At 35.6% G+C, this 23,739-nt stretch overlaps 1 protein-coding gene across 2 annotated transcripts in view; it reads right to left on the reverse strand.

Annotated features, from left to right (window-relative positions):
• The window catches only part of aus (argus), a 112,306-nt gene that overhangs the window by 33,257 nt on the left and 55,310 nt on the right, over positions 1 to 23,739 (reverse strand). For both annotated transcript variants that reach the window (XM_066396998.1, XM_066396999.1), the window contains exon 2: positions 11,421 to 11,546. In XM_066396998.1, coding sequence (XP_066253095.1) covers positions 11,421 to 11,499 — 79 coding nt within the window. In that variant the 5' untranslated portion in view covers positions 11,500 to 11,546. The remainder of the gene's footprint in view (positions 1 to 11,420; positions 11,547 to 23,739) is intronic.

Below are 23,739 nucleotides of genomic sequence, written 5' to 3' on the forward strand. Positions count from 1 at the left end.
TGGGTCCAAAGATAGAGTGGCGATCTAATTAGCTATGTAAGTGGGACTGCATTGTTATCTACCTCTGTACTGTGTACACCGTACCGAATTTAAATTACTTTTTGGCAGATTTAATATGTATATTCCACATGTTTGTTGCGAGATACCAGTTTTTTGAGACCCACAAGGTGGTTTTCATCCCCTAATATTCCGAGCCTTGTCATGCAGCCTAACTAATTAGCAAGTTTTGATGATTTAGGAAACACGTTGTTGTATTTAGCCCAGTTATAAACAAGTTTTCCGAGTATATCAGCCTATTAGTTCAAACTTTGCGCATTAGAGAATAAGTCACCTGGGGGCGAGTTGCCCTTGAGAGCTTTGTGAAAAGGGTTATTTTTTTATTCTCAGTCTTACAACATAGATAAGATTTCCCTTGAGAAAGACTCTTACGGGAAAGCTTATCTTACCCCCTTCCATATTCCTTTCGGTTATTCAGTTTCTCGAGAACTGTGGAAAATATTTTCTACCTTTCAGCATTTCTGGTGACGAGCAATACGCCTCTTTTTGTAAGAATGTCGTTTCTCTGTACGGCCCAATTCCGCATGAACAGCAAAAAATCGGTTTTGGCTCTTCTTTGGCAAGTTTTCGGAAAAATTGAATTGCTATTATTCCTCCGATTGGATTGCCGCTACTGTTAAATTCTCCTTAAAAAAACTTACAAGGCAGCTAACCGCTTCCCCTCCGCACCAAGTTCATAGGTAGCAATTCGATTTTTTTCTAATTCCTCAGAGGTAAGTTTGTATATCGCAATCATTACAGGACTTTTCTTCGGCATTCTGATAATAAAATTCCTAATCTTTTCTCCTATTCTATTTGGAAATAACTCCTCACAAACAAGTAGGGATTGTCCGAGCGGTGGAATGGCAACTTATTTTCAGTTAAAACTAGCTGAGAAAAACCTTTGCTCTTTACTAAGGGCTTGCATCGTCACCAAGGAACCATTATCAAAGAAGCGCAAAATCAGGAAAGTGCATTTATTTTAGTTAGTAGAGGCGGATGTGTTCCGAGCCGACTGTTGTTCAGTAAGCATGGACCATGCTTACTAAACACTGAATAACACTTATTTAGTCTCTTTACTGCATTTTCACAAAAGGCAACGTTATCAGGGACGCTTTCTAGAATATCCAAACTTTTGAGCGGGGCCTTTCAAAAGTAAGTGAATCAAAATTGTTAGATAAAGCAAGGGATTTTTTTTGGATTTTTCAAATGGTTTCCGTACTCTAGCTATAGGAATTTGGAATGTGCAAAATTATTCTAAATTTTTTGGGTTTCGACGTTTTTACGGATGTTTTTTAAATTCCGGATAATTCTGATAGAAATGAATTTTTTTTTCACTTCTAGAGAGCTTATTCCTCATATTATATTTTTACTTTAGTATAATCCTGAAATTTTGTAAGGACTATTCAAAATATTCGAGAACCTTGACGTTAGACACCTGGGATTAATAATATATTATTAATATTCCTGTGTTTTTTAATTCACAATGTATTTCTTGTTTCTTATTTTGCTTTATACATATTTTGAGACACAAAGACGCAAATGTTATATAATTTTGAAGAGAATTCACAAAGTGATTAGCAAAGATCAAGGACTTGGATTTGCAATTTGAGTAATTTTCTTCAGGAAATATCATGAAAATCACGAAATTGCGTGTCGAAAATTATAGGTTTTTCGAAAATCCTTAACAGGTGCCTCCAGCAAGCTAAGAAACATCCCTTTTGACTCTTCAAATTTCAGAAACTGAAATTTAAAATGATTACTTTGAAATTCCTCCAAAAATGAATAAGTCGTAGGATATATGAGAATGCTACGCACATAATTTTGCATGATTTGCAAGGCCCATTGCTTTTCGTAACCCCTAAAATTGGAATAATAATGGATGTTTCACGGAAATGGACATATTTTTCTGCGGATTGAAAAATAGGGTATCCATAGAACGGTGTATGTGGCCAGAATGGATGCATTATTATTGCACTTCATTTGCATGGTCATTTATTTCTCGGCTTGGATATACAATATTTCCAAAAAGTGGGGGAAAATCATTAAATTTAATCTGAAAATTAAAGAAAGAAGCAGTAACACTACGCTCATAATATTTTTCTATTAGTTTAATGTGAGGACACGACATAACAACATATTTAAATTATTTCTAAGTGGGCGACAATTTGGGGTTACTGGAGCCACTTCGTATTCAAGGTGTTATAGCCGTTTTATTATTAGCCATGAGGCAAAAAGTAATGTAGCGTTTGTAGTAGAGCTCATGAAGGTCTTTAACACTTAATCTTTAAAGCCCGTTTTACCCTAACAGAGAAAATGACGACTTTCCATTTTCCATTTTTTTTCTATTTCTCCGATAGAAATAGTACAAAGCCCTAAAAACGCTCAATGCATTTGGTCGAGATTAAACGTATTTTTCCTTCATTCTTGCTCATTAGCTCAAACTTCGCACATTAGATAATAAGCCTCGTGAGAGAAAATGTCCTTTGAGAGATTGCGCAAGGATTATTTTTATTAATTCTCAATCTGACAATGTCTTTCTCCAGGCAATTCTTATCTCAACCCCTTCCACGGCATCCTAATTGCACAACGTATCCCTCTGGGAGTAACTTCCTTTCAGCTCCATCTCGAAAGGCACTTTATAGAGCTATAAAAGTAGATGTGCGAATTAGTTGAAGCAAAAAATTCTTTGTCCACTTAGTTGCGTTTTATGTAGTTGCACATAAAACCTGCTTTGGCTGATAACAACGCAGTCCACTTAAATTTAGAAAACACTGTTAACATTGCCAATTTGTCCTGAGCATTTTACCAGTACATGGAAAATATGTGTTCCTAACTTGATTTCTCCTCTTAAAATACTATACGTACGTACAAAGAAGGGCCAATTTATTGCCGCTCATACTAGTAATTTAAAAGTTTATATCACTCCATCTATAATGGGAAAACGTCAAGTAAAAACTTCTAAAAGCCAGGGGCGAAGTCGCTTCGTTATTCTGGAACAATGACGAAAAATGTGAAAAGCGCTGTTGAGAGTGACGCAAAGGACCTAATGCTGCCCTAAAGGGAAATAATGGTGCGAAGTTTCATTTCGCCCTTCCGCTCGCGTGGTCTAGATGGAAAACGTGTGGGGATGAAGAAGCAGGACCATCCTTTGTTTGAGAAAAATAAGGATTACTAGCCGCAGTGGATTTAAAAATTATGAAGCACGTCTGCAAGAGAAACTGAGAAAATGTCTAAAAAAAGTTCAAAGAAACATAAACCGGTTAAAATCCAATTTCTAGTATGAAATATCATCTCAACATACATAGAGCCGCTGCATGTCAGAAACTTAACGAGATATTACAAGCTCGTGTCCTGTGGGCTGCTATAGCTGAAGACTATGCATTTTATCTAATTTTTGAGCCAAATTATTACTTCATGAATTCCATATATGTCGACTATCTAAAACTAGTAAAAACTGACGTTCTACTCTTTAAAAGTTGTGTTGAATAATGATTCTCGGTACCCGACAAACTTAAAACTTAGTGAAAATATGGAAGTCATATTTAAGCAGACTGGAAAAATTGGAAATTGCAAGAAAATCTGAATCTCGGAAATTTAAATAGTTCGTAAGTCGAGATTGCTAAATTCTAAAACTTAAGGAGCAAGGTGGCTTGTTTGTTGTTACGGGCAAACAAATCTGCCATAAATTGAATTTCATTTAGAAAAGCCGTGTTTTTTGGCGGAATTCATTAAAATTATTATATCCAAGCCACACCATTTACTTTTCTAGAGCTTAAATACGCCAAAATGTTTAAAAGTTACAGTTTAATGGATTGTTATGCACTCGCCAACTAGGGCAGTATCTTGAGGACTTTTTGAGGAGAAAATGGGGGATATAAAATTTTTGTTTTTGAATTTGGGAAACTACAAATTTCTTCCTTATTTCTTCTGGCTCAAATAAAACTCTTTTATATATAAAAATTAGAAGTTAATGAACTGCCATGAGCTAAGAGAGTAGATAGCTTCTCGCGGATTTTTAAGGGACAAAAGTAAAGTATATAAAAAGTTTTTACATTTAGAAAACGACGATTTATCCTTGTAGCTATGGAAACCACAAACTAAGTTTCTTATAGCACAGGTAACCCAAATTTCTGTTTCAAAATTATAATTTAAGACAAAACGCAGTTTAATATCTGCTTGCATGAAGAAACTAGGGGTTACTGCGATACAAAATTTCTATTCAGCTCTGAAATGTTTATAAACTTTGTGAATTCATGAAGAAAAAAGGGTCTGACGTGGCATTTTAAAAAAATGGAATCAATTCACACAAAAAGAAGTTCTTTGGTGGTTTCCTCATTTAAATCGCAAAGTAGTTGCATGACTAAGACATTTGCCGGGACGACTTTGACCTAGGATAAGCTTGTTACGTAGCAGGAATATAAACGAGCCCCATCGGGGACGACAATCAAATATTGCCCACTAGAGACCCGGAGGCCCCTCTTTTATATAGTGCTCTTGCCAACCGGAATTTGGGGTCTGAGTGCACTGACTAAAGCTATCAAAATACTGATAAAAGTTTCAGTTAAACGTTAAATAAACTGGATATCATCAGGCGATTATCGAGGTCAATGCAGGTTGCTTAGAGTAGTTCAGATTACGCAGGTGAAAACTTGGGTCAGATTACAATCAGTTGGAGATGCTCAATTTAATTCAGCTTGATCAAATAACTCTAAAATAAATACATTCAAATAAAAAGATAATGAAATATTAAATTCTAGTTCACCAAGTTCTCGTTCGCTTATGCAAAAATCTCTTACATCCTTAAAATGTCTGCTGAGGTTTAAAATTGCCCATGGCAGTTTTATTTTATGAAACTTGAGACAGTGCTGAAAATCTAAAAACCGTAACTGGGAGTGATACAGAGGCCTAAAACTACCCTCAGGGGATGTTGATGTTTGGGGTTCACAATGTATTTCCCGTTTCTTATTTTTCTTTATACATACTTTGAGACACAAAGACAGAAATGTTAATCTTGAGAAGAGAACTCACGAACTGGTTAACAAGGATCGGGGAGGGGGGGGGGGGGGGGGGGGATTAGGGATCAAGGGACTTAGATTTGCAATTTGAGACATTTTCTGCAGAAAATACAATGGAAATGACGAAGTTGCGTGTCGAAAATTATAGGATGATATACTGGGTGAGTCGAGAGGATCGTGCCAATCTTCAGGAGCGTATTGTATATGAAAAATAAATATAAATAAATCAAATGTTATCCGATTTTCATTTGTTTGCAAATTATAGCATAAATATTTTTTTAAATTAGCGTTCTTTTTACGATAAAATTTATTATTAGTAATATTGACACTGATTCGACGTTTATTTTAGTGTTCAATTAATATGTTACAAAATGCCAAATATTTATTCAAATTTACAATATGCAAACATGGTGTTTATTTATGATTTTTGTAACGAGAATGCTAGAGCTGCTGCTAAAGAATATCATCAAACATTTCCATATCAAAGACATTCTTCTAAAAACATATTTATCTGAGTTTTCAACAATCTGTGCGATTACGATGCGCGGTCTTATTAGCTGGCCTCCAAGATCGCCAGACCTCACACCATTAAACTATTGTTTGTGGGGCCAGTTTAAAAATGAGGTGTACAGAATAAAAGTTGACACTTGATATGCACTAATTTAACGCACTAGAAATGCTACAATTAATACTAAAGAAAGACATGAAACAATCAGCAGCGCAACGAATGCTCTTCATAGACGAAATAGAAAATGTTTAGAAGTCAATGGCGGCATTTTTGAACATTTATTAACGGAAAACTATGATAACCAAAATGTTATTTTATGAAATTTATAAACTGTAAACAAATAAAAATCGAATAACAACATTTGAGTTTTTTTCAATTTATTTTTCGTATTCAATACGCTCCTGAAGTTTAGTACGATCCTCCCCACTCACCACAGTAGATAGTGACGAAAGAAAACTTCACAGAAAGAGAAAATAAAATTTTAAGGGCATTTTGAGAATGATTCGTAAGTTTAAAACGGGATATTCCCCTCAAATCGACTGATTATGATGGTATATCGACCTTGGATAAGTCCCCGTTTCCTTTCCAATAAAATATTCACGGATGACTGTAAGTTTACCAACTCAGGCATATTCATTCGTCACAACGAAAATATCTGGTCTACTGAAAATCTACACAAACATCAAGAACGTCGATGAAAATAAAATAAAAAGTACCTACCTCCAATAAAAAAATTTAAATCATTGTATATCTGCGATATGTAAATATACGGTTTGATATCAAACATCAATATACAAGATAAGCGGATATTTCCGTAAAAGATTTTTAAAATATCACGACAACTTAAGCGGATAACTGATATTGGATGCTTAATTCTATAATAGAATTTGGAAGATTATGCAGCACCCCTATGGAATTAACCATATTTTCAATAGGGGCGATGAATTGAGTCTGAATTTTCAGGTTCCACTTACACCCATCAATTTTGTCTGATTTTTTATAACAAATTGCCAAGCACGTATCTGACCATTAAGCCTCCCCCAAATGCCAGAAAAAATGGCGTGTCGCCTATATATCCCACGTCCGTCGCAAACAATGAGACTGCACCGCATAATGGACATTCGTAATGCCTATTAAGCAACATTGTCAGTCCATATTCATCAAAACCGTCAGGCTTTGTCTCTGCGGCCAGATGCGCACTGTTAGCTTTTCCTATACATGTGAACTTATGTCGCGTTGTATACGTCAATACAAAAACTGTAGTTTTTCCCTATTTATGCAGAAATTAACTAAATGTGTGGGAAAAAAATGGGAACGTAGAGAAGTAAATAGCTCGGTTAATTGCCTACGCCTAAAGCACAAAATACTCCTTTCCAGATCATTACGGCGTAGTAAATTTTAAATGGCGTACACACAGCGACGCCCTACAAAAGCTGTGATTTAAACCTTTCCCCATTAAAACTAGGGATTATAACATTGTCCGGCCCCTGGGGTTAATATTTGACCGGACATTACACTCGCCCCTTGCGGGAGCCCCTTGTAATACTCATATTTAAGCTCCGCTGCGACGTTGCGTCACTGGCACACCCGATTGATATTTAAAAGTTTCTATAAACAATAACACGTAAACCCCTAAACTAAACAGGCTTTAAAATGTAAAGAAAGCAATTCCAAAAATACGTTTTATAGGAAACGGGCGGCTGTTAAAGGTATTTTTCTTCATCCCCTCGAGACCCGACACCCCTCGGAATTTTCCGTCTAAGTGGATGAGATCTATAAGTCCCCTTCGTGCATATGTAAAGCGAACACTTAAAGATTGTGGCGGAATCAGAAATGGTACTTTTAATATGGAAATTTTTATAATCCAAAGGATGTTTTAAAGCCGTGGCAAGTGTTGTTACGGGGTGTGGACTGATTGATAAATTTATGAGGATTTTTAGCTTATTGTGTTAGCAACATAAGCAAAACGGGCGAGAGCTAAATTTTGGTTTAATGAAAGCGAAATGAACGATGCAGGCATGCAATTCCAACTTTGTGCCGAGTTATTAATGTTTGGGTACATTTGTGCCACCCTCGGTTTTTGGTTCGAAAATGTGCGGTTTTGCCGGCTAGACGGGGCAGATTAATTTCTCATTACAAAAGAATCAGAAGAGCTCGGTAATAAATGGAACTCGACTTGTCAAAAGATATACAATAAACTAGGAATAATAGTATAAGCATCATATTTTACCGGCACGTCAAGTACAGTGCACTCACTTCAAGACGGGGGGACTGAGCTCGACCCTTCAGGGACACAAAAGCTAATCGAGCGCATATTACAAGTCATTTGTTTCCTAAGCGTTTGCGGGCAGTCTCATTAAAAATACACGCTCTAACATTGAAAGGCAAAAAGTAGACCAGCTCATAATTCATTAATTTCACTGAATGTAGCCGTATCTCCGATGGGACGAGCGTCTCGTGGGAGTGACAAGCGTATTTCCAACCACACATTGGGGACCTGCCTTTAAATCATTCGAAGCCATAAACCGAAACGAACCGATCCGCAAATCCACAGATAGGATGAATATTTGCTTTGACAGAGTGACAAAGTCAATGCTGGAAATCGACATTGCTGCTCGCATTTCCCTGGAACCCTGAAAATAAATATGTGCCGAGATTGCAGGGTGATGTCATTTCAATCTAAAACAGAGTGAAAAGTGTATCAAAGAAAGTGTACAGTACAATAATCGGATAGGAGCTTAATCCGCACACGTGATTTCATCGACCCTGGACAAGCGGGTGTTTTACCCTGCGGGCTTTGCACGTCTGAAAACAGAGGCTTAACGCGAGCGACGAGGCTCAAATGGACGGACAGATTTATTGGACGATAACAGATTGATTGGATAAGTCGCCGAATATAAAAAATTGGCCCCACGAACTCTAATCCGAGGGAAGCCTGCAAGAAATCATGTTGAAACAATTAATCACGAAACGAGCAATCTCAAGTCTATGAAAAAAAAGTTTGCCGGTTGTCGACAGGCTTTTATCCTCGGTTAAGAATGTTTTGGATTAGTTCATAGGAAAGAGTGATCAGTTGGATGTGAACGAGAGCCTCTAGCGAGGGCAAAATTGGTGATGACACTTTGTAAGACACAAAAGGATTTAAGAGAGCCTCTAGAACACCAATCTTTCCTCTTGTAAGTAGTGGCTGTCTTAAATTCCTGCGGCGCAAATTGACTAGCCACCTATTAATTTAGATATAAATTACCATGGTCCTAATATCTCAAGAATCCGTGGAGCAAATACCCTCAAGAATGAACTAAAATCAATTATCGCCGGGCTGCATAGATAAGCCATCGTAAACGGAACTTTGAAATTCCTTTTAATTGTTTCCGCTCTTTTCCGTTGCTGTGGACCTCAGATCTTATTCGCTCTTACATTGTAACTCATTACAATATCGGCGATCAAAGTTCGAAAGGTAGCAAAATATAGGTGAGTACCTCCTTGAGGACATTTTCAGGAAAATTTAGGTAATTTAGAGGTGCTGCTTTTCGCTTTAATCACCTTACATGGATCCTATATTATATTGAAGCACGATACCTTAACTGAACTCTTGGAACCCCGAAAATGCAGTTTGAGGAAATTGCTTCTCTAAAATTACAAATATTTGCGCGAATTTAACCAACTTTCTAACTCTGCTAATTACCAAAACCTCTATATTAAGCATAGAAGAAAATTCGAGATGTATATAATTCATCGAGACGACTAATCTGGACTCTGCTGCTCCATTGGTTCGTCAAAAAGTCCAGCGTATGGATTTTCAAGATTTCGACAATTCAGTCTTTCTCTCTGGGCCGAAAAAAAGGGACAAAATTACTTTCTTCCAGACTATTTTACCAGAAAATATTACATACGCTTTCCTATCTACTGTGTTAAATTAGGAGTTGGAAATGTTAATCTCAGGGGATACTAAAGCGGTAATCACAACCTAGTGTGCTGTTAAGGCCATTTATTGTACAAATTCCCAAGATTACGACGATCTAAGACTGAAAAATCACAAACAAAATGTCGAAATATTTTAAGTGTTATTTGTCTCTTAAACCCCTTTGATGTTGAATAGCTGTTTTTCGTGCACACACACTGGAATTATTTTCTATGGATATTTTACATTAAAACGCTCAATCAAGTAATGCATTGAGAAACAATCACTTACACAGGAAACTAATTTAACATATAGACCACAATACCGGTCGCTGGATCCATTATCCGAAATCTGGCGGTTTAAAACTCCAAAAACAAACACTTCATTACTCAATGCCGAGCACAAAAGAAAGGGAACTAGCGAATTCCTCAAACCATAGCGTTCGCAACCCGAAAAGGTGGATTAATACGATGAAAATAGATTGTTCTCCAAAATAGAAATTAACGATGGTTTCGTGTCTGCTTGGTAATTAATTATGGATACAGCATCTCCATAAGACATTCATAGGCAAATGGATTTCTCTTGCTGCTCCTGCCTTTTCTACGGAGGCCTCACTAATTATATTCCAAACACGACCGTGTAACATACGTGTCTTTGGGCTTGAAATTATCATGGATATTATTTTGTGACTTGGTAATTCAAACGGAGTTTGTATATGTATACAAGGTGCCTGGCAAGCAATGGACACAGAATAGGTGTGCGTAGAGAACCTCAAAATAAGTCTACTTTTCATATAAAACTTGTTTCTCATATCTACGGTTGCTGAAATGTTGACCGCAGAAAATGTTTTAGCAAATTCGATAAAACTCTACACTTCAGCGATACCTTAATACAGAACAAGCAAATTTTGAAAATATTTTTCTTCGATTGACACCTTTCGTTAGCACAAACTTGAAATAATGTGCACCCTAGGAAAGGGTGACTTAGAGGTGGACCCTTGAAATTTTCTTATCGATTTGAACCCCAATTTAATTTACAATTAAGGTGTACCAGTTCTATGACAAACTCAATTTTATACTTTTTTATTCTTCTCAATTTTTCGTTAAAAATCCCGGGATTTTGTGAAACGGGTCAAAACCGATTAAATAGAAAGATCGATGGACGTAAAAAGGAATGGAAAATTTTCATTTAATGAACAAGTTGATATGCTCCTAGTGTTGGGGGTTTCCGAGGGTAATTACGTCAGAAGTGTAGAGGAATACCGAAGAGATTTCCTAATCATATTATTCTAAGTCGTCAAACATTTGCCAGTGTTGAACGGAGAGCTCGGAAAATGGGTTCTCTTGACCCAAGATGAATACTTGAAGGCTAGTTTATGTAGTGAACATACGAAATAAAGGAGCGCATTTTAGGCGGATAATTTATAAGAAAGGTTAAGAATTGGCACCACAAGACGTATAAGGATGTATTTTTTTGTACTAATTGTAAACTAAATTAAGCTTAAATAAATTCATAAAATTTTAAGGGTGGCCCACTCCTAAGCCACCCACTCTTGAGCTGCCAGCCACTTTAAACTTCTACCAACCAAAGATGTCAATGAAATAAATTGATTTTCATAATTTGGTTGTTCTATGTTAAGGTGTGATTAAAATACAGAACATTTTTATTTTTTAAGATATTTTTTGAGGCCAATATCGCCGCAACCCTAAGCACGCGATGAAAATTGCACATGAAAAATTGATTTTATTGAAGTCCTCTACACGGCCTTAGTCCACTGCGATGCGAATCACCCTGTATAACATATTGGTCCAGAAAAACCAGATTCGTAACATCGAAATTTTCTATTTTATTTCAATTTTTTTGACTAATTCTCCCCGAAGTAAAAGGTTTCTCCTGTTGAATGGTGAAAACCCCAAATGACAATAATTAACGGGATAAAAACGGTCTTATTACCCACCTTGTTTGAGTGTGGACGTGGAGTGGAAAGAAGAGAGGATAAAAGCGAGGCGGAACAAGTCGGACCATCGAACATCCATAGTTGGAGACTTATTGCTGCCGGTTACATCTCGTCGTACTTCTGTTCCTGAAAATAAAGAAAATAATAGTTAATCAGTGGACTGAAACAGATTATGTTACTTCTTATTATCTCCTTCTTACTATATTACTTCAACCACTTATCTATACTAGTAATAGAATTACGATACAAAGGTACGATACGATATAAAGGTAAAGGAAACCTAGAAGAGGCAACTAAATTCATAGCCTTTTTTTCACGACGTGCTTTCGGAATAAAACATTCTCTAGGGAAGGCGGAACTTTTGCTCCCTAGGGGACTCCTTTTCATCATAGATTCAACGATATGCATTTTCCGAATACTAAATGGACTAAACAAAGTGGATTTTCGGGTTAAAAAATAAACGCTGTGTGATCAATAGAAAAAAATTCGCTCAGAAAAATCACTTTGCAGATATTAATATATTCATGACGTGTCGGCATAAAACGTAACTCATATTCAAAATTTGAACCAAAGATCTCAGTAACCGTAAACTGCAGTGAGACGAATATTACAGAACTGTGAAACTTTAAAGAGTCTGTATCTCATAAAAGACGCTTTTACCAATACGCGGCTCTAGCGCAGACTCGCTATAAAACAAGTTTTTTTTTATTGTATGCAAAAGTATAAGTTACTTAACTCACTGTGTATAATTTCATAAACTGGCTTGATCTGTTGAAAACTGATTGGATAGCGTTTACACAATACAACGTAATTTCCCCCTACTGATTGTAAATCGCATTACATTTTCATTTTTTACATCCAATTGTTTGAAATCCTATAGAGTTTTGCAAAACAATGAAGTAAATTTGACACCTATACGGTTTTTCAACAAAAATGTTTTTTATTAAAAAATCAGTATATTTATTCATGCACGTATTAAATTCATACGTTCGTTGAGTGTTACAATCGAAACAAAGAAAAACCTGCGATGTGACAGAAACTTGTGTGTTGGCATAAAGCAGAATGAAACACAAAACTTTTTCTTTGTAAAACACTCGTTAATTTAAAATCACAATTTTTTCAAAAATGCGGTTCCTTTGAAATCCCCCTCGTTACGTCCCTATTTATTTGGAAGCAAATCTGTTAATGCCTTAAAGAACTTTCGGCCGTATTTACGGAACATTCATTGAAATTATTAATTAAGAATCCTGACACAACTAATATTTCAGCATTTCCTGTAATGTAGACAGAATTTCTTTGTTTCTTTCTACTGAAAATAAACTCATTGAACCTAATTCAATTTTCGAACATCTAACTCACTTAATTCTTATTGGCGCATTGAATTCGTCCATTGAAGATGAATCCTCTCCCTCTTCCCAAAGACCTCGAAAAGGAAAGTTTTATGAAATAAATTTATTTCTGGAAAGGAAAGCGTATCGAGCAACTTTTGAGGCAACTTTATGATTGAGCTGTTTCAGATTCCAGCGATACGGATTTACTTCTTTCAGATCTCAGATGGCAAAGTTTACCAATTTCGTTTTTAAACATATTATTTTCAAAAGTTTTAAGCTGAATTTACGTTTAGATTTATAACAGATATGGGAGGAAGGATTTTCATGATTTATGATCGAATCCACTATCTGTGGTTATTAACTGTTTTATCGATGGGACTGTCAAGGGTAATGGATGACAAATTATTAACTAGCGCATTAACAATGGTCACATGCAGATGCAATGCAGACTAATATATTGATGTTGGTTAGGAGTTTTATAATTAGCGAGTATATTGTGGTGTGTGAACTAAGGTCTGTAGGTAAGGAATATAAATAAACTCCCTAATGGCGACCATTTTTATAATTTAGTGCGCACTTTGAGCCTCAAGATACATATTCAATGATAAAATTCTGCTTTTCCATTTCGAATATAAAGGGAACTACAACGATAAATTGCGCTTAATAATACTCCATCCTTTACGAGTTCTTCCAGAATGGAATTTCTAAGTTGTAGGTTTTTTCATAGCAATGGATAATTCCATGCATAATTGAGTTTCTCGAAATGAAATGCTTGCAATAGGGCGAATTCTATAAATTAATTGATATTTGCTTTAGCCCTTGGCGATTAATAAATTTTTAACCAAAACTTATCTCGATCGGTGCAAGCAATTTAACTTATTCCAGAGATATGAACCAGACACGTTCGGAATAGGTAAATCTCCGATAAACGGCGCGTTTACCCAAAAACGAATTATTGTTTGAAACGACCCGAAAGCATTAATTTTACAAACATATAACTCAACCTGCCTACCCTGAGGCACTAATTACTGAACGGATATATTATAAGGTTTAAATCATAATAAAAACCGTCGCACACACTCCCTTATCCTACGAGTAAAATAAACACATTTTACGCTCCGCTGAATTCCCATTACCTTTATTAAATTTCTCCTTAATATTAGCCTCAATTTAATGAGCGAAATTAATAAGGTACACATATAAATTCCAATTTCAGAGTGGGTAAAACGTGCCCACCAAAAAGCAAAGGGGGAAATGTTATGTGTCTATTTAGTTCTGGATTAATAAAGATTATTATCCTAAAGCGAATCTCTAAAACAAAGCTAGTAGTGCCATTTTGAGATTTGCATCAAAGCGGTAGGAGGTCTAACTTTTGAAACGACTTTGGGTAAAGCAGGACTTCGTGAGAAAAAAGATTATAGTAAAAGGCCAACATTTCCTTTCAAACTTTAAATTAACCGGGACTAGCCTTAAGTGGGTGGTTTTGTGATTAAAAGGGAAAAAACTGTAAATAACAGAACACCCATACATAAGTTTGTATAACTTGGCTTTCAAGGCACATTTTCTTATGTAAAAAGAAACGAGGGAAAAAAGTGCTTGTGATAACTTTGAGTAAGCTATAATTGTATATTAAGGCTAGAACGTGAATAACAGTCGATTATCAACCGGTCACATACAAGATTTAAACAATATCCAACCGGTTTACAAAATTTTCAAGTCGAGTCCAACCGATCCCTTCATGTTATCGCCCTCTCTAGCCATCTAATTATTATACCAATTGTCTAACTTTTGTATTCAGCTCTTCCAGAAGGTACCAAGCAAGTCCAACTAATTTACTAAAATTATCCAACAAGTACAACCGACATGTTTAGATCACCGACCGTTCCAATCGTCGAATGACTAAACGTTCATAATTCAATCACACAACGCAAGACTGAGAGTGGCTAATTTCCTCAAGAAAACAACCAAATATAACCATTTAATCAAAGAAAGACATATTGTCAAAGCATTCCTTAGTAGTTCTGACCCCCTGACCCTCTGGGCTAATTTGAAAACGTAGTGTGGCATTGGACGTTCAAGCGTCTAAATAAACCTAAAAATCATATCTAACAGACCCTTTAAAAATAGCTTCCATCTTTTTAATAAAATGAACTGGTTTACTGTACGGTAGCTGAGCTACCCCACCAATCGGCTTAATCATTTAACTGCATCTGGACACCTGCTCCATCCAAGCTACCTATAACTTTAGTGGTTTTCTGGCATAATGTAAAAATGTTGAGCGAATCTTTTCGAGCTACCGGGGTTATTCAGCGAAGCGAAAAATGATCGAGCTTAAGGGAATCAAATTATTCGTAATTGAAAAAGAGTAGTTGCCTGCTTGTGCTGTTCCCGCAACTTCTTCCTTCATCCAATATCACCACTTTCCGATATTTAAAATTATTTTAATTGAATACTAAAAAGGAATTTTATTGTCCATAAAAAAGGGTTTCTATTAATCATGAAAATTTCGTTCTTAAGGGCCCTTTAACAATAAAATAAAGTACAATTCCTGCCCTAAGGGTGCAAAGGGAACGGAGCGTCACTCAAACTCAGCTGTCACGTCGAATTATTAAAAAGTTTTTTGTCTGTTTAACCGGAGGCAGTAACGTTTCACCATTCTTTTATTCTGTCGCGTTTCTTTGACAGTGCATCGCTGATGGAAAGAACCTTTGGAAAATAAGTTTCTGAAGCCTCGCGTGGTCCAGTAAATTCGATCGAAGGCAACAATTTATTACTGGAAATGGCCATGGTTTACAGAAAATAATTTTCTTTGAAGATATCATAAGTATATCTCTCCTCGAGAGCAGCATGCAGCAAATTGATTCCGAGTCAATTCGGTCCTCTATTTAAGAGTGCTGAGCACGAACTGCGATAAGCAGCGGGGGATTTGCAGGAGCTTTTAAGGGCAGCCCATCCTGCAACTTAAATTGGGCTATTCCTCAATATACCGGGTAAACAAACCCATATCCGGTGGATACCTAAGCGTCAGCTCGGATTGATTTAGTATTTCTGTTTGGCGCGTATTTATCTCTAGAGTTACCAAATGTCGTGGTTTTTCACCTCCTGATGAATTGATGCAAAACTCCAAAATTTTATGTTTGTATTTGAAATAAGGCTCGTAATAAATGGGCGAGTTAATTGAAAATTGCGACAGCGGCTGTGCTATTTGGAACACAAAAAGTATGCATAATAAGTGGAAATAAATTTCCAATTTTAATTTAAAAATAAGGAAAGGTTCTCAAAATTGCTTAACAACGCACAAAAGACCGGTGAACAATGGCCACCAAAAAGGAAAATAAATTAAGTGTCAGAAACGGCCATTCTTGTTATTTATTGCCTCCTTAAACCATTAGGTACATACATTTTAATATAAAACCTGTTCTTCTTTATTCATCGGGCACAAAAGCTGCTAAATAAATTATATTTTATGTACCCATCCGTTTCGTTTTAACACGAATATTCATTTTCTGCCTTTCGGGAAGATGGGAAACTAGCGGGTAAGTTTCAACACCGTGAAAATCTATGGTATATGTACATTTTTCCATCAGAAGGGGTGACTACATGAAAATATTACGTAATCTTCATTTTAATAGTTGCATTTACACCTATAATTTCCTAATACCTACTAATTATTGAGGATTTAATATCCTTGTAAGTAGTTTACATGTAATATACCTCGCAACAATTCTAGTTCACACTCAGAGTAAAAAGCACATACTATGACGTTTAAGTAATTTTTAGCAATAAGGCGATTTTTTTTAGTTTCATCATCATCAACATCATCATTTCACATGATCATAGATGATCTAGAAGTAGCTGTAAGTCGCTTCAAACGAAAATCAAAACTATCTGCAAATAATCGCATTTCTAAATCTTTCAGAATTGAACAATTGAATAAAATAATAAGTTCAAGTAAGAACTTTCGGAAATATCTCAAGTTCAGCTGAATTGGGTAAGTACTTATTCCAAGAGAATGGATTTCTAATGAAATTTCTAAAAGCCTTTAGGATGGGATATACTGTTAGACAATGCTAATTTCAGTTTCATATTTAGCATATCCTTCCAGAATTACCTATTCCAAGGCAATGTATAATTTAGTTAAGATATATTTTTCATAACTGAGCATTCCAAAATCATATATAACAATATTCAATAAAGGAATTTTATGAAGTTCTTGAGGGAAGTTCTTCAAAATTGGGTACTCTGGAATCCGGTATAATGCAGATATCTGAGAGTCAAAAATTCTCCAGAACTGAGAATTTCAAGACTTTGGAGTATTCAGGCATGGAAGTTTCAAAATTCTTCACAAATGAGTATTCCAAGATTCTGCATTTTTTAGGTGAAAAATTAATTTTGAAGAATTTATATATTCTTCAGAATTATTTTTTTCCAAAACAATAGTTAAAATATGTAATACCCAAATTTTCGTATAATATAACATTCCATTCCAAGTCAATACAACACTTCAAAATTCCTCACATTTTTCAAAAAAGCCTTGAATGTTGAGTATTCCGAAGCACTGTAAAAATCAAGTAAGAAATTTCTCCCACTATTTATCCAATAATTTATCTCGTCTCAATGAAGCCTTTACACGAAATATACTGGCATTGCAGTGAAATTTTTTATTACACATTTTATTATATATCCATGAAACCGAAAACCTTCATTAAAATGTCAATCAATATTGCCAGACAAAAAAGTATTGAGTTTATTTATGCAATTTTGTCATGAATGCCTCTGGCTGTTAAAATTTCCAATTTTATAAATCGTCCGAATCATACAACATTCGTGGTCATACCATTTGAAATAAAATTATTCCGAGATAACGTTACATGATACTCGCCCTGTTAAATGATCTGCTTTAGAATGACTATAATTTTTCTGCGCATTGAATGGCCAGGAAGTGATGTGGCAGAATCATTAATGTAATTATTCTTCCTTTTGTTTGAGCTTTTGCAATCTGAGAAAAAATTGAAACTTTTTACCTAGCGCTAACCTTGGGGTCACCCATCCAATAAACCAGCCATAAAAAATGAAAGGAAACTGAGATTTAATTTAATATGATATATGTAAAAGAGAGCCCTCCGCAGACCCAAATAGTTGTGCCCCGATTTCACATTCACCCAGCCCTTCGCCCTACCTTTTGTAAGAAAATTATGTCCTTACGTAGGCCCATTGTGCTTGTGTCATACGGTGGAAAATATACGCGTTTTTCCTATTGTGTTACCCTAGAGGGATGATTTGTTGGTTAAAAAAAGATGCTTGCTCACCATTCGATAAGGTTTTAGATTAAATTATAAATGGCGATTTGAAAATTCTCGATCTTCATCATTAAAAATGGTGTTTTAAAACTCGTGACCTTCATCTCTCTGAATGTCAATCAATTAATTAACATATTAACACTGCGCTTCGATCACCCATTACCTCCCTTAAGTAGTGAATATATTCCTGACAACTTTTCCTATCATTATCCTTTAACATGCTTTACGACCCTATTACTCTTTAGTAGGACGAATTAACACTTAAACAGTATAAATTGCCTATCACATGTAATGGATTTAACGCCATTTTATTAGCTGGCTGCATGGACAATCCTTCAATATCAGATTATAATTTGAAGCTTGTCTTCACAATGACAAGACATAAAAAACGGGAAACCAAGTTTTCATCCTCGTTAAAGTTTTGCGATAAAATGTACAAACACACACAGAAACTTCGCGTTTCCAGCCGCCATTATTCACTGCTTATCTGGGCGCGCCCATTTCAGTGACAGATTTTTACTGTTGCTATCGCTGAATGTTAATAAACTTTATGTTCCAATTATACGTCTTTGTAAGGGAATTATATAGTACCTTCAACCTTGGAAATTGCTGTTATTACTGCGATAATGATTTTATTAGTTTTTGATTTATGGTTTTTCACACAAGAAAATTACTTAATTTTCTTAGAGCATGACACACTCTTGTTTTGACATTTTAACGATGAATAATTCTTGTATATTTCTCTCCCTCCGTCTTAAAGCTCCCCGTCACCTAATTGTGTCAAGTGGCAATATCCATGACAATGCATCAACCCCTTAGTTTCACGAAATCTAATTCCAATGTTTACGACCCCCTTCCGTTATTTTCTATTTTCGTTATTTCTTTTCGTTTTCCGAGGAGGTCGTAAATAAAGAACGAAATGGGTGGGGTCGTTATTATTAATGGCAGTTTCGAGGAAAGCGATTCGAGCACTGTAAATGATTCGGAATTTGGTTAATTAAAGGGCATAAATTCCTTAAGAAATCACTCTTTGGCTGAAGAAAAGGTTTCTGTTTCTAGAAAATTCCTAGAAGGTCAAATACCATAAAGAATGAAAATATCTCCTTTTATCTTGTTCCGAGCAAAGAATATTATTTCCAGCAAAAAGTTAAAAATTCGAACTGACAGATGAAATTATCCAAGATAATTAGGATTTTTGTAATGATTGATAAAAAAAAAACATTATACATATACTAAAATATCAATATTTTGATATATCCATTTCGAAATATGTAAGGAAGCTTGAGAAATCCATGTTGACTTGTTTGGAATCTCCTGAAGTCTACGTACAGTTTGCATCTTTTTCTTTTCCACCCTGTAGTTTATGTAATTTTACATTTTTTTTTCGATTAAGAAGTGCATAAGATTAGGTCATTTTGGTGATGTTCTCTTGGTTGTAGAGTAATATGGAGTAAAGGAGACTATAATTTATGTAATATCTGTCTCAATATAAATCAAATAATTCACGAAAATGATTCTTGCCATCAACAAAGTTCAAGCCATTGTCCGAGTTTACGTTTCTGGGTTTACCGCGTCTCGAGCAAAATCGCTTCAAGCGATTGAGGAAACTGTTGAGTTTTCAGATCGTTTACGAACTCTAAGTGAACCACTCGAGGGGAAAGACAAATATGCAAATATAAGTTTTCACCAATTTACGCTTATGCAACAAGCCCTCCTTAACATAAATAGGGCCGACGTAATCTACGCAACAATTCGAAAATGAATAGCAGGGATTCACTTTGGGGATAGTAGTTCTTCAAAAATTTTGCAGGATTTGGATTTACTCGAAAGCATTTCAAGCGAAAGCAATAATGGTTTTTACAGTTTCTCCGTTTTATATGCCCAAATTGCGATTTTGTGATTAATCAAATTGTGAGGCTCTACATATAAATGTTTCAAATGAGATTACTAGCACCGTCTCCTTGGGTCTGTACAGAAGTATGATAAGGTGACAACCAACTTGGACTAACCTGAACTAAGACCGGTGTTTGAGAACTGCCCACCTATCCTCAAAATACCTCATAGATCTATAAAGAGAGTCAAATTCAAAATCTTGCTATTCTTGATATATATTTTCTGAAGCTTTTAAAATATTCAACGTAATTTTATACCTGTAAAATGTACCTTTTTGTACAAGCTTATGAAAAACCTAAAAAGATTCCATGAGGCCGTCAGAATTTGCTATGATTGCGTGAAAAAGTAATTTTTCTTGAATTTTAAGTTTGAATGTAGAGACACAAAAGATGACTTCAATTATGAACTCGACCAATTGGAAAACTTAGCAAATCATTCTGTTTGAAACTTGCATTCAACTTTCTGACACATAATTGAGTATGCAGCTCCTTTTCATAGAAAGAGGATCGTGAAACCACATATCGTTGTTCACTAGCTCATTAGGGTTGAGTTCGCTCGTAATAACATCAGCTGAAAATTAATTAAACCCTGTTAGCTACAAACATCTTCAAATCGCAAGGTTCGAGTCTAAGTCAGGATGAAAATATTGTTGAATTCGAAATATAGAATTTTATTTGGTGTAACTACTAAAATGTTTTTTAATTTCGTCCATTAACTTTACCGCCAAATGAGAAGCTATCAACTCAAAGCGTGATATTGCTTCTTTGCCGGAGTTATTAGAGATTTTGCACTGAATAGCTTAACGTCTCTAATTCTTGCCGCGTCTATGGAACATATATATATTCCATACTTCTTTTCCGACCTAACCCTAAAACCGATAAATTCTACTGATGCAGGTGTGTTATTTAAAACCTGACGATCTACTAAGATTTCATTCAACCCTAAAATTTGACTCGTGAATTGAAGCTACTCGTCTTTTAGATCGTCTGAAAGCTCTTTATCGAAGTCAACCTTAAGCCTCCGCAAGTGCTGAATAAAAATTTTAGCTATTATAGCCGGACCTTTAACACCCAGAGGGCCGTATATCTGTAATATAGTAGATAGAATGGTTCCTTTGGTGATTTTACTTTAGTTAAAAGATATATTTATGAAGTACTTAATAATATTCTTTCAAGTATTTTGCGCAGTCGCATTTTGTTATTGGATGGCCATTTACGGAGATGAAAATTGGCCTGAGGAAGAACTTCCATAAGTTCATCATAAACCTTTACTGCTTCACTTTCAGATTCTGCATTTATTAACAAGATGCCCATATAAAAGGATTCTATAATAATCTGCTTCTGTGTGTGAGGGCCTAGCAAAATCAAATCATTCAGCGAAAATTGTTTTTAAGTGATTTTGGCAATATTTCTAGTTTTTTTTAAATCAAAAACTCTTGGTCTCAAATTTTTATTATAGCTGAGTTATAACGGCTCTTTTATTCTCGCGTCTTTTTTCAAAAGTTCTAAGGCTACAGAGTGATTTGCGGCTGTGACTTCTTCAATCCATCTAAGGCATCGGCAAAAATTTGTCAAAAAAGCTTAACTAACTCTTAATATTGCCATAAAACGAGGGATAACCCCAATGCGGTAGTTTGGGAACGGTTGCATTTATATTTACATTAGAGAAGCTCGCAACATTGCTATTTTCCTGTTTGAGCCGATCCGATCGAATAAATCCTAAGAAAAAATTAATATTATTTCGCTCAAGAAATAATCCTATAAAAATTAGATCACAACTCTAATCGGGTCTCGATTCTATCAAAATCTGGAAAATCGCAATAAACACTTTTCCATCGAATTTCTAGCTGAAAACTATCCTGTTGATCTTGATCCAAGTAAGTAGTAAATCGAGCTAAACGAGAACAAACTACAGAGCGTGCATGTTTTAATACTGAAATCTCGTGTTCGAGAAACTCTACATTCGCGGAATCTTCTGAGTTTGCTTTGCTTTTCTTTTTGAAGCACATTGCTAACATGAGAGATCGTACTTTTCCGAATAATAGCCAAAAGTATATTTCTGACGTATAATTTTACTACATCGAATGACAAAACCTGATTTTTTTGTTACGTGGATTAGGCTGAATGAGGAAAAAGAAGTCGTAGAAGGAGCATAGAAAGAACTCACCATTGCTTGCCGTAATCCTTTGTTTTCAATGATTTAATTTTTCTTGCCTGATCATATAGGAAACCCAATTTTGAGATTTCGGCAATAACGCTCAACCCATTTTCAATCGCACGATTACCAGTAGCTAGTGGAAATGGATAAGGCAGTGTGGCCTGAAAATAGCGGTTCCAAATGGTTTAGAAGGTGAAGGACCAGTCCATTTAAGTGCGTTAGGGAAGAAATGCCTGCAGCTAACTAATGCCGATACAGATAATTTTCTGGTTAATTAAATTTTTATAACTTGTATCACTCCAGCGATACTCGTATTTTCCGTATAATGAGACAAGTTAAACTGTCATTTAGAAAACCACTACGATTAGTGATCCTAAAAGTCTGCTGAGACACTGTGAGACAAGTAGCAAATTTGATGAATGGAAGAGAAGTCGGAATTCCAAAAAATGTACCGTGCATCTAGCGCGGTAGAGAAAAACCCCTCAGGGATCCAAAAACTGATATTTTGCACAGGAAAAATGAAATACTGATGTCAGAGAGACTTGAACATCCATTTATTATGGAAAATATTAGGTTAAATAGATAAGAATCTGACAACGTCTAGATTATTAGAAACATGAAAAAATCATATGAAGTATGCTGTAAAGAAGCGCAGTGGAAACTTCAGAAGAAGAGAAAGAAAAATTTACACGATATATACCTGCTTTGAACATTTTACCCTGTAACGAACTGTAGTCTTGAAAGGTACATGTCCATGCTTAGAAATGGCAGTAAATGGCGAAATAATGTTAAAAACCCCAACATCTACCCGTTGCGGCTTTTAAATTGTAGAGATGACTGGGCACTTTATAGTTTTATGGAAAACCTCAATACCCCCTTCGATCAGAAATATTCGCATAAACAATTACACGGATTTCTTTTTGGGTTTCGAGAACCAGACTAAAACAAACACCGAAATTAAGCTTCAAAGCTAATATCTGAAAACGATTTATAGATGACCAAGGTGGAAGTATTCGTTTTCCACCGCTTAGTAATTTAAAAATCTCATTTATTTTGCGGTCGGTATAAAAAGTAATTGGTTGAGTCGTAAAACTGAAGCCAAAAGGTAAACTGTCTGATTCCTCTTCAGGGAATTTACAAACCGATTTATTTCTTCGCGCGCAAATTGCCAGCAGCTACCAACAACCAAACGACCTAGAAATGCCTTACTCCAACAAGGAATTTGCTCAATATTTCCCTCTGTCTCATACAAAGTCAGTTCCAGCTTCCATTGAAAAGGAAACTTTGTACTATTTATCTGATTCAAAAGCACAGTGCAAAATACAAAAAAGTGTACCAATGCACAGGGCAGCATAAAATACGAAATCAGCAAACTTCCGTCCGCCAGCTACGGGGCATACACATGAGTGCTGTAAAGTTGTCTGCCTGGGTTTTTGCTTCCTACTTTAGTGTGAGATCTGCTGTTTTGTGGGGCCTTAGGTCGATGACTTAGTACAATACATTATCAACTTTAACAATGTACGTTAGGAAAAAATCTGGAAAATATAGAGGAATTGACAGCTTGGCGGGAAGATGAAATCTATAGGCATAGAGGAGCTCGGTAAACATCGCTTTTTTGTGTTAGAGCTCCTTGCATTT

The sequence above is a fragment of the Euwallacea similis genome, chromosome 14 (genome assembly GCF_039881205.1).
Source record: "Euwallacea similis isolate ESF13 chromosome 14, ESF131.1, whole genome shotgun sequence".
NCBI lineage: Eukaryota > Metazoa > Arthropoda > Insecta > Coleoptera > Curculionidae > Euwallacea > Euwallacea similis.